Below are 13327 nucleotides of genomic sequence, written 5' to 3' on the forward strand. Positions count from 1 at the left end.
AGGCTGTATCAGATATCGCCAACAGCCTCATCTTCAAAGCATCTGCATCGCAAAGCAGGACTTTCCTTTCTGCTGAAATGAGACCCTTCTTTCCTTCTTTCACAGTCGAATCAAGTACCCTTTTAATCATCTTCTCACCGTGCATGCGACACGCCCTATCGCGATCCAGGCCGTCATGTCCCAGCCCCAGTATCCATCTGGCTCCCTAAGCAACCAACGACAACGAAGCTATCAATTCCGTCCTCGAAAACGACAGCGGCAGGACCAACCTGATAGTTCAAGACCACCTTCGTCTAATAGCACAGGGACGAGCATTGGCCGACACTATGGCGTCGGAGACGATGAGGCACTCTATAATCTCTTCGCCTCGTATCCAGAGACGTTCACGACCGCTCCACGGCCCCATGGGTCGCGCGCGCTGAATGAGCCACCATGGGGGCTACGATTCGATCAATAGATTCACCTTTCGAACGATTTCCCAACCCGAGGACGACCGCAGCGAGTAAGAATACCTATACCAGGCCCGGAAATCGACAAACTGAGTTCCTGCTCTCCACCGCAACCAGCACAAGAGCAATCGTCTCCAACAAGGCCCCAGTTTCAGTCCGCCCTCAGGCTAGTGCGCGAGGTTATTGGGACAGACAGGCGACTGACCTTCGAGCTCGTCCGGTCATACGAACAAGTCCGCCAATGGCGTGAGAGATGGGGGTACTCGCCGCTCAGTTCAGATGCACTTGAATCACCCCCGCCCTACTCGCCTCCTCAACACAGGCACTCTCCGACTATAGCCTCGCCACCCTTGCCCGACCACTCGTCATCGCCTGTCCCTGACGCGATCCCGAACCCACCTATCCCAGGCCACCCAGCGCCGTCAACCGAAGTCCTGTTCGAGTGGGTGAATACTTTCGCGAAGGCAAATGGCTTCGGTATTGTTCGACGAAATGCCCATTCATATGAGGGGCAGAGGATCCGGTACACTTTCCAATGCGATCGATTCGGAGAACCAGTGCCTAGTCAAGGCGCAGGTCTTCGACGACGGAAGTCTCGAAAGTGTGGATGTAAATGGATGGTTGTTGCCGAGGCGTTAGAGGAGGGGAAGTGGCTCTTACGACAACACTCGAACCCCGAACACAGTCAGCATAACCACAGCCGCAGCATCGGGCCATCTGCTCATCCCTCCCATCGGAGACTCACCGAGCCTATCAGGACAACGGTCGAATCGACAAGCCGCCGGGTCGGAATTCGGGCCCGTGACGTACGTGCTATCGTCCAGGAGCAGCATCCCGAGTCATCCTTTACACGAAAAGACATCAATAACGCCAGGTCTCGTATCAACCGAGACAGGCTGGACGGCCACACTCCTACTACAGCCCTGATCAAGCTGCTTGACAAGATGGACATTTCCTATCTCGTTAAGTGGGGGCCGGGGGGGGGGGATGTGCCAAACCGTCTTCTTGGCCTTGTCTGGGCCTTTCCTTACTGCCTCCAGATGTGGAAGCGGTTCCCCGAGGTCATCAGTTTCGACAATACATATAACACCAACCGCTTCAAGCTTCCCTTATTCCAAGCGACGGGGCAGACATGCCTTGGCTCTGTCTGTAACGCTGCATTCGGTCTGATAGATAACGAGAGGAGAGAAGGGTTCCAATTTCTCTCCGGGAGCATTCGGCAGCTAGCAGAGCAGCACTCCATCCGGCAACCGGATGTAATCGTCACCGATTTCGACGACCAGATGAAAGCCGCATTGAATGACCAGTTCCTTGATGTACAGCAGAAGCTGTGTATCCACCACATCAATTCGAACGTCCTGCTCAAGTCAAAGCAGAAGTGGGTTAGGGCCCGCAGCACCAGCAGAAGTAGCAGTCCTGATACCAGCGACAGAGAGGCAACTACCCCGCAGCCACAAGCTCAACTAAGCTAAGCCCCCAAGGCCGAGAGTTGGTTCATACGTCGATAACCGAGGCTATCCCTCATAGCTATCGAGGAGTTCTCATCATGTGGAAGCTCGTCTTATTTGCTGAGACCGAGGAGGCCTTAATGGCGAACTTCTCTATGAGGACCTCGCGAGTCTTGATAGCGAAGACTATCTCGGCGCCGACACCAATAAGAGCGACATCGGCATTCTCCTCCTCAACAAAGACGTAGGCGCCCTTCTGGGCACCCTCACGGCTCGAGTACTGGGGGTACTGCTCGAGGCTCTGCGGGAAAGAGCGATGATGCAGGGATTGTCCTTGGCCTCGAGGGCGGTGATGAAGGCACCGGCTGTCTCTTCGGTGTCGCAAGGGCGGATGTAGAGGAGGTTAGGCATGGAGCGGTAAAAAGCAGTGAGGCAATGGGCTGGTGAGTAGGACCGTCTTCGCCAGTACCGATCGAGTCGTGGGTGGCGACATGAATGGCCTGGAGGTTTTGGAGGGCGCCCATAAGCACACCAGGAGCGGCGTAGATGTAGAACATGAAGAAGCTGCACGTGACGGGGAGGATGGTGCCTTGCTGAAGGCGGCGAAACCGTTTGAGATAGAGGCCATGGCATGTTCGCAGGTACCCCAGTGAATATATCGGCTGGAGTAGCTGTCGTTGATACCACAGGTAGTCTTGAGATCAGGCTATTGCTGAGTTAGCAAGGTTGGTTTCGTGTTCTCTGGGTTTACTTACGTGTTGGAAGTCGACCTTGTCCTTCCAGATCATGTTGACGGAGGGTGACAGGTCAGCTGTGCCGACCATGAAATCTTTTAGCTTAGTATTCAGGGGGTTGCAGATGATACCAGCAGACTTTCGCGACGGCGTAGGAGCAGTAGGCAAAGACTCCTTGGCAGTGATGATGCTTCGCCAGTCCTCAGTGAAGCGACATTCAACACGCTTGATGAACTCCTCATGCAGCTCAGGATACTCCTTGCCGTATGCATCGAGGAGGTTCTTCCAGTCCTCTACAAGACGGTCACCGCGGGTCTTGCGGTCACGGAAGAAGTTGTAAACCTCATCAGAGACGACGTAGTGCTTCTCGGGGTCCATGCCAAAGTGCTCCTTGACGGCTCTGACACCATCGGGGCTGAAAGCAGCACCGTGGGCCTTGGCATCGCCGGCGACCTTGCTACTGACACCAATGACAGTGTGGATGTTGATGAAGGTGGGCTTATCGGTGCTGGCCTTGGCCTTGAGGAGGGCATTGACAATGCCCTCCGACGTCAAAACAACCATCCTCAACCTCAATTACATCCCAACCACAAGCGCGCATCTTGGCATTGACGTCCTCAGTATTGCAAAGATCAACACTGCCGTCGCAAGTAATCTGGTTGTGATCGTACATGACGACAAGGTTGTTGAGCTTCCAGTGGCCAGCCAGCTGGATTGCCTCGAGGGCGACACCCTCCTGCAGACAGGCGACGCCAATCATGCAGAAAGTCGTGTTGTTGACGAGGTCGAAGTTGGGTTTGTTGTAGGCAGCCGCGAGGTTCTTGGTGGCCATGGCGAGACCGACAGCGTGGCGATGCCCTGGCCCAGAGGACTGGTCGTCACCTCGATACCCTCATGCTCGATATCAGGATGGCCCGGCGCCAAGGAGTCATAGTTAGAGGAGTGGTAGGACTTGAGGTGCTCAAAGGTCATGGCCTTGTAGCCGGTGAGATGAAGGAATGTGTACTGGAAGAGACATGTGTGGCAGTTGGAGAGGACGAAGCGATCGCGATTGAGGTAGTCTGGGTCGTTGGGCGATTACTGCATCACGTACTTCCAGAGGGCGAGGTCAATTGCAGCCATTCCCATGGCACCGCTAATAAGTCACTTAGTATATCTCATTCTCTCATACTCGATGATTGTATGACTTACCCAGGGTGACCGCCTTTGAACTATTCGCAAATATCAGCAATCAAGCAACGAAACTGTCGCAGAGCAAGATTCATTGTCTCGGCGTCATCGTTCTTGATCAACTTGACAACGTTGGAAAGGGCCACAGGCTCCTCTTCTGCCTCCGGGGTGATTGCGATAGGCTCCATCTTGAATTGAACTGTGTGGTGCTCTTACAAGGCGAAGAAGATAATGATGAGGAGAATTTGAGAACCATCGACAGCATCTTGTCGAGTTATTGGTATTTTTAAAAAGTATCTTTGCGCGTGGTCTTTCTCGTGACAACGAAGATGCTCTGCTGTGACCCCTCCGGCATTCCCAATGGGGTAGGGGAAAGCGCCCGTAGGGATCTGGGTATTTGCCATCAGGCATGGGGTTCTTTGAGTTTGACTTTATTGGGGATTGCCGTGAGTTTGGTGTCTTGTCATGAGGGTGCTGTATCAGGAAGTTGGAGGTACCGGGACTATTACTTTGCCTCGTGAGGTTAGGGTCGAGATGCCGAGCGCTTAGACTTGCCATTGAGTCAGTGCAAGAGGTATTTACACACCTCTGATGCAGTCTGTGTGTAGGGCCACTCTGTGGAGAAAGGGAACAGCATCGTTTGTCGACGGGAAAGTGATTGAGGTTAGTTTGACAGTTGGAGATGTTGCATAACTCTGAGGTATCTACCATTTTGTGGTATTGACGTAGGGTTGAAAGAAAAAGACGATCTTGCTTGTGGAAACGAAGACTAGTCAGAAATAAGCCGACAGCGAAGTGTGGTGACCCTCGAGGAGTACGTCTCAGTATTTGTGGCTAAGCAGACCCTGGCTAGTTCTTTTTGTCTCTGCCCTCATGGCTATGTCAAACACATCTCACCCAAAATATCCACCACTATTGTTGAGATGTGACCGCCCCCGGCTACAATAACCTTGTCTGGATCTTCCAGAACATATTCCCAAACTCAATCTCAGCCACATCATTCTTCGCATAGACCTTCCCTTCGGATGCCATCATGGTAATCCTTGATCAAGATGTCTACGACAAACCGAGATTGTCCTCTGTGTCTCCAGAAATGGATATCCATAGACGATCGTATATCCTATTAAGTTCTTCCAACATTTCTTTTTCCCTCGTCAGTTTCAACTCTTGTTCTTCACTTTACATCTATTCGCATTTTCGTTGATCCCAGAACACTTCGTCTTCACAATAGCTCCCGCTATCATCTCTGACATTGAGCTCCCGGCCAACGTGCCCGATACCAAGGAAACACCTGCTTCAAAATCTTCAACCTATAAGCTCTTCTCCCTTGAGAACAAGACAGTCGCCATCGCCGGCGGAGCTCGTGGTCTGGGTATTACTCTAGCGATTGGCGTGGTCGAAGCCGGTGGCAGCGTCGCCTGTCTCGACATTCTCGAGGAGCCATCGCCATCTGAGTGGGCACAACTCAACAAGATAGCCACCGCCAACAAGGCTTCCGTATCATACCGAAAGTGCGATGTCACAGATGAGCAGTCCGTCGAGACAGCGATGAAGGAGATCGCGGCAGAGGCCAATAAGGCCGGAGCTCCCTTCTGGGGTACTATTGCCTGCGCTGTCATTCAGCAGCAGATCGCTGCGCTTGACTACCCTGCTGCCGACTTTGACCGGATATTGCGGGTCAATGTGACTGGCGTTTTCAACACTTGCAAGTATGCTGCGCGGATACTACGAGAGAAGAACAGCTCTGGTAGTATTGTTATCATTGGCAGCATGTCGGGCATATTGCCAACCGAGTAAGTCAAATCAAGTAACCATACACAATAAGTGAAACTAATAGGATACAGGGACTTTCTTGCACAACATACAACTCCAGCAAGGCTGCTGTTCAGCAAATGTGTCATTCGGTGGCGCAAGAATGGGGCCAATAAGACATTCGAGTTAACACACTGTCTACCGGTTACATCAGAACTGCTATGACCGATCAATTACTCCAGGAAAACCCCGATGTTGAGAAGACATGGGTGGCGGGTGCTCTACTGGGACGGCTGGGTGCGCCTGAAGAATTTAAGGCCTCGGCTGTGTTTTTGCTGTCTGAGGGCGCGTCGTTTGTTCATGGCACAGATTTGAGAGTTGATGGAGGACATTGCGCATCTGCATAAGGAGAGAAGGGTTACATACAGGTGTTTTGTGTGATGAGAAATTGATGTTTATGAGCATAGAGTGGGCATTTGTAAAGTCTGGCACAAATGTGTAACTGAACATTCCACCCCATTGACCCAATTTTGCTGGCGCATTCTTAAACCACTAGAAAATATTCCTTGAGCTTACAGGAGGCCTCATTAACAACTAAACTCATAACTCAACCTTACCGTCAATACCAACTGGCATAGTATGGCGTCCCCACTGCCACCGCCAAATAATGCCGCTAAATACAGCCTTGGCTTGTCTCAATCGTGGATGCCTTGCGAATATTTCATTAATTTGGCTGCCTCAACTGAATGTGTATATAGTATGACTATCGACTATTATTCCACTATTTTACAACTTCATACAACAATTACAGCTTGATACATCAGAATGCCTTCTATATCGTTATCAGAACATGCACTCACTGCATTGGAGTCATCTCACCTCCAATATCGCATCATCAGTACCCTCTTCGGCTCGGCTCTTGGAGACGCAATCGGATTATCCACCGAATTCCTCTCTACCGAACTCTCAGCAAAATCATACCCCGACCGCGTCTTTACCTTACTCCCCGCTGAAAAAGCAACTCCCTTTCGTCGCGACCATCACAGTGATGGGAAGAAGCTTGATCGTCAAGACTGTGGGTTCGTATGGGTTTGCGCGCACTTGATACACTCTCCCTTGGCCTTGGACGGACTGTTGAGGGTATCTTGCCCAGTAAATCCTATTTAGATGATCCTGAAGGGACAGCTCGGAAGTTTTGTGTTATGGGCAAATACAAGGCGGTGCCGAACGGAAGTCTTATGCGAACGCATCCGCTGGGACTCAGGTGTCTCAGGAAGTCGGTCGAGGAGTCATTCCAGATCGCGGCCGACTTCGTGGTCACACATGTTGACCTGAGATGTGTTGTCTCCTGCGCCATTGTCGCTGCTCTTGTTCGTGGACTTGTCCTCACTAAGATCTACGAGGAACGACATGTCGACGAGTTGATCGAAACTAGACTTGCGTGGTACAACGAGCGACGCGAAAAAGAACTTCAACGCCTTGACAGACAAGACGAACCTTGTTTAAATATCTGTTGGAAAATCCGGGGATCCCCCTTCCCTTCAGGATTCAGACTAACAGTCTGAAAGTCCTAGATTTAAAGTTTAAAGTCCTAGATGAAATCATTTAGAGATATAAACCTGAGAAGAACTCTCATCTCACTAATGAACAATCAAGTTTCATAAAATATATATTTTCACCTAGCACTACTGCGCAATATAAACAACAATATCGCCGAGGTCAGCCAACATGCCACAGCTCAAAAGCTCGCGGACCTCAAGTTGGACGAGAGTTATAAGATCGGTTATGTATACAAGACCTTTGGCTCTGCCATCTTACATCTACGTCTTGCACTACGCCAACTTAAGTCTTCAGGACAACTATTTTCCCAACTTACCATTTTCGAAAAGCCCATCACCGATCTTGCAATAGAGGGCGATGACACAGATACAAATGCCTGTTTCGCTTATGCTCTCCTCGGAGCCTTACTTTGCTACAAGGTCCTGCCGCCGCGTTGGCGTAACAGTCTCCGTCATGGAACATGGCTAATGGAGAAGTCCGGGGGACTATGTGATGTTTTAGGTGTGGCAAAGGGTTCATATTCTGGATCCCGTGATAAGGATGCAGCGGAGGATGGTTGACGCGGGTTCTTGACGGATGCGCAGATGGAGGAGAAGTGTATGACGACGCAGGCTTGGGTGGTGCAAGAGGAACAAGAGTGGAAGAGGAAGCAGGAGGCCGATAAGAAGAAGCCAAATTGGTTTGCATGGAAGTAGTGACTTGACGAGAAAGATACCATATAAGTTGCCTTTGTCGGCTCTTTAATTACTTAGTGATAGCCATGTGACAAATGGTCCAGTATCTTGACAGGTGCATATAAGTAATGGAACTGAAGCTTTATGGAAGCTTCGACTAACCGTGAGAACATATAGCATACAGTCTCATCCATTTTCTAATGGAATTGGAGACCCCGCGAAACCCGCCGAGTCTCCAATGCCAATAACAGTTCCTCTTACATCTTTACTCACGCATGTGAACCTCAGCTTCGAATTTCTCAGCCGTCTCACCACCAGAGCTCTTCTCAGAAGCCTCTCCAGGGACACCCATGCTGTGTTCCCAATGAAGCAAGACCTTTGGACCAGTGAAGAGCTTGTCGATCTGCTCGAGAGACAGGAGTCGGGTTTCGGGGTAGAAGAAGTAGATGAGGGGAACGAAGAAGGCGTTGAAGATGCAAAAGTAGACGTATGTCTTCCAGCCAATACTCTTGATGGATACGGGTGTGATCTCGACGACGAGGAAGGTAAAGATCCAGTTGGAAGCTGTGGCTAAGGCGGCGGCGCGGGTACGGATGGCCAGAGGAGCATATTCAGCGGGCACTAAACTGTCATCAGCTATATGATCATGTAGGTTTCTGAGATGTTTTGACTAACGCAGCCAGGGAATTGCGAGTAATCCAACAGCAAAGAAGAAGTCTACCATCCGGTTAGTCCCATAATACCGTTCTTGTCATGGTTTCACTTACTGAACAAGAAAAGCATGACAATGGCGACGATACCAGGTCCTGGCTGTCCAGTCGATACAGTTCCAGCTAAAACAGCCATGCAGACTGCTTGACCGGCTGCTGCAAACATCATCAACTTGCGGCGGCCAAGACGGTCAATGATCCAGATCGGGATCAACGAAGAGAAGAAGTATGCGACGCCGTTGAAACCAGCTAGAAGTAGACTCAGGTTGTGTGAGATGCCGACTGACTCTTGGAAGATGACAGGAGCGTACTGTAATATGTTAACAACTCGAGTCTATTGACCACCATCTCTGGTCAAGAAAACGCACGTATGTAATCAAATTGATGCCAGAAAGCTGTTAAAAGAGAAAATGTCAGTCAAAGTGTATCAAGCAAATATTGCCGTGGCATCTCACCTGCTGCATGAACTGTCCACCAATACCAAGCATCGTTCGATACAGGAACTTTTGCTCTCCATTCTTCCACATAGCCTTGAAACTACTCGTCTGCGCAGCCTCGCGCTCCTCATTAATAGCATGCTGAATCTCAGCGATAGCACGGCTAACGGATGCGTCGTTTTTGCTGATAGACTTGGCATTCTTGCGCACAGCCCAAAGAACCTCTCGCGCCTCATCGTGGTGGTCGTGGTTGATGAGCCAACGGGGCGATTCGGGAAGGAGCATAATACCGATAAAAGTCAGGATGGCGAAAAAGATCTGGAAAGCTAGTGGGAAGCGGAATTGAGCGTCGTTGCTAACGAAGGACATGCCGTAGTCGACCCAGTATGAGAGCATGACACCGAAAATGTTGATGGCGAGTTCAATGGCGAGACCACGACCACGGTTGTTAGCCTTCATCAGTTCAGAGTGCCAGACAGCTGAAAATTGTTAGTTGACATACTCATCTTTGCGAGAAAGCAACTTACGAATGGTACTGGTGTTCATGCCGTTTCCAAAACCCGCTACAATACGACCAACGATCATTTGAGGGATTCCGAAAGATGCAGCTTGGAGAGCGGCACCAATGCTGAGAACAACACAACCCATCATTATACACTTGCGACGACCAAAGTACTCGCCAAAGATGAGACAGAACATGGCGCCAAAGAAGCATCCGATCTCATAGATGGCGACTACGGTGCCCTGCAGAGAGGAACTACCACTGCCGCCCTCTGTAGTGTCAATCTCGGGAAAGGTTTTGGTGAAGGCAGTGCCTGTCAACAGGCCCGACATGACACCCTGGTCATATCCGAAGAGGAGGAATCCCGAGCCAGCTGTTCCTGTGATGGCCCAGTCCAGGGGCTTTCCGACAAGAATTGTCATGTTGAAGAGTATGGGAATGAATTGAAGGTAACGGAAGAGGGAAGTGGTGAAGCTATTCGACAACAGTATTTGTAGTTGATGCTATCAGGCACACGCCACCAATAGATTGGAGACGATCTCAGATGGGGCCGTCATGCCTTCATATAAATACTGTATGAAATTTTAGATACCTTAGTTGACTCGCGCAAACAAGGTTCGTTCCGAGGTCCTGGCGCGGGTGGGTTCCCCGTGGGGACTTGGTAGTCCACTATGCCGCCAGGATTGTCTGGGGTTTTGCGGGTTAGTTCCCTGTCGCAGAAAACGAATTCTTGCAGTTTTGATGAATTGGCGGCATTTGCAAGCGCTTTGAAGAAAATTGTTTGGAGCTTGGGGCGTTGAGGTAACCGAGTCCAGGCATGAATTTGTCATTATGCGTCTAATTGCCTTGTTTTTTTCTCAAAAGGTAGACTGTAGCCGAGTGGAGGGTGGGTTTTGGTGGATCAGAATACGGATACAGTGGGGTAAAAAGAATGAATCCGAACGCAGGTGGCTGGCCTGTGCCTAATCGGGTTAGGCGCGCGTTTTCAGCCGCCGCTTTTACACGCAAATAGCTGCTTACAACAACACCATCACGATGCCTTGGGACAAGAAATTATCCCCTTCTACACGGCCTCGTAATTGCGAGCTACCAAGCAAGGACCTCAAGCACGCACAGATAAAGAAGAATTACCCTGAAACTCCCCTCGGCACGATCAAGACCACCCTGCGTCGCGAGGGGCAACGGGAAGCTGCTCAGCGCTGCCCTCAAATCAAACAAATCAAATCTGGGGTCATATTTGAAATATTTGATAGCCCGCGATGCTGGATTTGTTGTTTGAAATATTTATTCAAATATTTCAAATATTTCAAATCTCGTCATTTGTACACTTAGCTCATCTCTCCTAGCCACTATTGGCCCAGCTTCACCGCACTACCCCTGACCCAGTCATCGAGGCATTGTAGCTGTAAAGGCGAAGGGTGGGGGGAAGGGCCGGTACGCGTCGGGAGAAGTAAACTGTTGAAACAGTAGGATGGCCGCACGGGGTATCATGTGACCTGTCGGTCAGCTGTCGGTGACCCTAGACCCATTCAGGAAAGCATAATAAGCAGACCCCTTTCTGAGGAAGGCGGGGGACACAGGGGCGAAGAGGGAAAAATATTAGGAAACTACTTTCTCTTTGGCGGATCTGGGAATGATGACGGGGGTAGCTCACTAATGCGTGTTTATCAGCGAAGGACTCTGATTGGCCAGATCCACTCCCTAAGCACTCACCAGGTTCCGGGTAGGCAACAAAGAGGCACTCATCAACGGAGCAGGTTAGATCCCCCAATCTTCTATCCCGTATCAAATATAGCAAATGTTATTTCAAATCCGGTATTTTGCATTTGTTTGGCAGTTTCTTTGATTGGATTTGATTCATTGGCAGCGCTGGAGCTGATATTATACCATGCAGTACCCCTCCACTGGTAACACTCCTTCATCTGTAACTACCGCATCAACTGAGTAGATTCGTTAGAGCCTATGGGTCCCATTAGCGTCAGTCTAGCCCAAATAGGAAGCTTATTACATGCGGCTCTTCCCCGCACATATCAGACGATCAGGCCGAAAATACTCAGACCTGGCATCTAATTAATCATACACCACAATTTACATCGTAATTGAAGCTATCACCACATTTATTGTATATCAAAATGTACCCTGGAGCGAGCCGTATCAGTCCCTCAAGTTCTGGGGCCGGCCGACCGCCTAAACCCAAGAAACGTGGGCAGAAGGCAAAACCAATCCAGGATCGGGTATATGAGGTTGTGAAGCCGGTTTTTCGGAAGGAAAAGAGGCATTCGAAGGAAAGGCGGCTCGAGGTAATGATGTTCCTATTTCATCATCGGGCTTTCGATCCTGACCACCCAAAGTCGATCAATGGATATAGAAGACCGTTACAAAGCGAGACTGCTGCTTACTTTCAAGCAGCGCTGCCCTCAAATCAAACAAATCCAATCCGGGGTCATATTTGAGATATTTGACAACCTTCAACGTTGGATTTGTTGTTTGAAATATTTATTCAAATATTTCAAATGTTTCAAATCTCACCCTCTATGCTCTCCTGCTACTATGTCCCAATCTTCCACTAGACCTCGTCTCCCCCACTTGCTATCGCCCCCAGCTTCACCGCACCATGTCTGACCCAATTCTTCAGGCATTGCAACTTCTCCAATGTTTCCGTCGTCATCGAAAGCCTCTGCGACGTCACCGTCAACTTGGCGAGGCTGAACGACCTCTCGCAATCAGTTGCCATCGCCGGCATTGCGAGTATATCGAGAGCTAACTGGCTGAGCGTCAGAAATTGTCCCTGGTGAGCCATCCACCACTCAATTGGATCCTCAGTCTCTTGCGGCTCTAGCCGCAGATACCGCTCAAGCTCACTTCCCGTCACCGTAATCTTTGCTGTCCTGCTCTTCACCCACTGCTTGAATACACTGTCTACCGGCGTTCTCTGCAGCACGCTTGGGGATGCCGTAGTCTCAATAATTGCCCCTCGCTGCTCGTCCACCGGCCGGTTGCAGCGGTACCAGCGGTCCAGGTAGTCAGACAGTCCAATTTTGGCGTCCCTAACCCACACAAGCTGCTCTTCTGACGCCCAATTCACCTCCAGATAGCTCATGCCTAGTGATGGGTTAAGAATGATGGATGCGGCAAACAACGGTGACTCGCCAAGTTTGGTATAGTATTCATTGAGTTTCTGCCAGGCAGTTATGATCGAGAGTCTCAGATAGCGTCGGTGATCCTTCCCCATGCCGTCAATTCCCGATGATCCTGATGACTTGCCTGGTCCCTCATCGCATTGTCCCGACCCACGACTTGGCAAGGAGCTTTGCATTGACTTTCGCGGGTATATGTCCATCTCGCAATCCCTAAATCTAGCAGGAATCTGCCGATTTCGGTCTGATCGCCCCCGGGCTAGCTCGACCTGCGAGTTGGTATTCTCTCCAGCTGCCTCGTCTGGAACAGCATGATAGAACAGTTTCCGATCTTCAAGGTGTTCCAGTAAGTATTCCATTCCTGTCATTACCTCCCAAAGCCGTCCATTACCTCCCTCGCTGCCCCAACCCTGCGTTCTCATAGTCTGCAGATAGAATGGCTCAAGGATATGTTTAATTTCTGTCAAAAGTCTCCAGTCATCCCCCTTCAACATGTCGGCCTCTGGTAACCATTTTTCCACCTCTGGATGGACCAAGAACGCCCTGATGTCTCCCTGCTTGACGAGCGCTCGAGAGATCATGAGATAAGTGGAGTTCTATCTCGTGTCGTTGTTCATGACGACCTCTAGCTCTGCCGTCGACTCACTCGCCAGGAGATATTCTTGTGCTTCGTCGTTCTCGCGTGAGATCCTCTTAAAGAGCTCACACCTCTGAGGGGAAGATCTGATGAACTTGACAACATTGTGGAGTTTTC

General features: G+C 50.2%; 4 protein-coding genes across 4 annotated transcripts; 2 read left to right on the forward strand and 2 right to left on the reverse strand.

The window, feature by feature from the left end:
* Positions 1 to 1976: 1976 nt before the first annotated feature.
* FOBCDRAFT_241748 (Transketolase, thiamine diphosphate binding domain-containing protein) lies at positions 1977 to 3989 on the reverse strand (the record flags this gene model as incomplete). The annotated part of the gene is made up of 8 exons (XM_059610391.1): positions 1977 to 2236; positions 2352 to 2486; positions 2543 to 2603; positions 2653 to 3174; positions 3212 to 3489; positions 3522 to 3692; positions 3765 to 3766; positions 3844 to 3989. The coding sequence occupies 8 exons, from the start codon at positions 3987 to 3989 to the stop codon at positions 1977 to 1979; spliced, it is 1575 nt and encodes a 524-aa protein (XP_059467526.1).
* Positions 3990 to 4853: 864 nt separating this feature from the next.
* On the forward strand, positions 4854 to 5960 carry FOBCDRAFT_241749 (uncharacterized protein; the record flags this gene model as incomplete). Its single annotated transcript, XM_059610392.1, has 4 exons — positions 4854 to 4914; positions 5033 to 5594; positions 5639 to 5697; positions 5731 to 5960. 4 exons carry the CDS (start codon positions 4854 to 4856, stop codon positions 5958 to 5960), a joined length of 912 nt encoding a protein of 303 aa, XP_059465359.1.
* A 418-nt stretch (positions 5961 to 6378) lies between these two features.
* FOBCDRAFT_241750 (ADP-ribosylation/Crystallin J1) lies at positions 6379 to 7808 on the forward strand (the record flags this gene model as incomplete). Its single annotated transcript, XM_059610394.1, has 4 exons — positions 6379 to 6636; positions 6693 to 7065; positions 7237 to 7668; positions 7741 to 7808. The coding sequence occupies 4 exons, from the start codon at positions 6379 to 6381 to the stop codon at positions 7806 to 7808; spliced, it is 1131 nt and encodes a 376-aa protein (XP_059465360.1).
* Positions 7809 to 8052: 244 nt separating this feature from the next.
* On the reverse strand, positions 8053 to 9858 carry FOBCDRAFT_139056 (general substrate transporter; the record flags this gene model as incomplete). The annotated part of the gene is made up of 6 exons (XM_031190362.2): positions 8053 to 8408; positions 8463 to 8504; positions 8555 to 8807; positions 8866 to 8892; positions 8953 to 9413; positions 9462 to 9858. 6 exons carry the CDS (start codon positions 9856 to 9858, stop codon positions 8053 to 8055), a joined length of 1536 nt encoding a protein of 511 aa, XP_031034347.2.
* Positions 9859 to 13327: the final 3469 nt, after the last annotated feature.

This window comes from Fusarium oxysporum, chromosome VII (assembly GCF_013085055.1).
Source record: "Fusarium oxysporum Fo47 chromosome VII, complete sequence".
Taxonomy (NCBI): domain Eukaryota; kingdom Fungi; phylum Ascomycota; class Sordariomycetes; order Hypocreales; family Nectriaceae; genus Fusarium; species Fusarium oxysporum.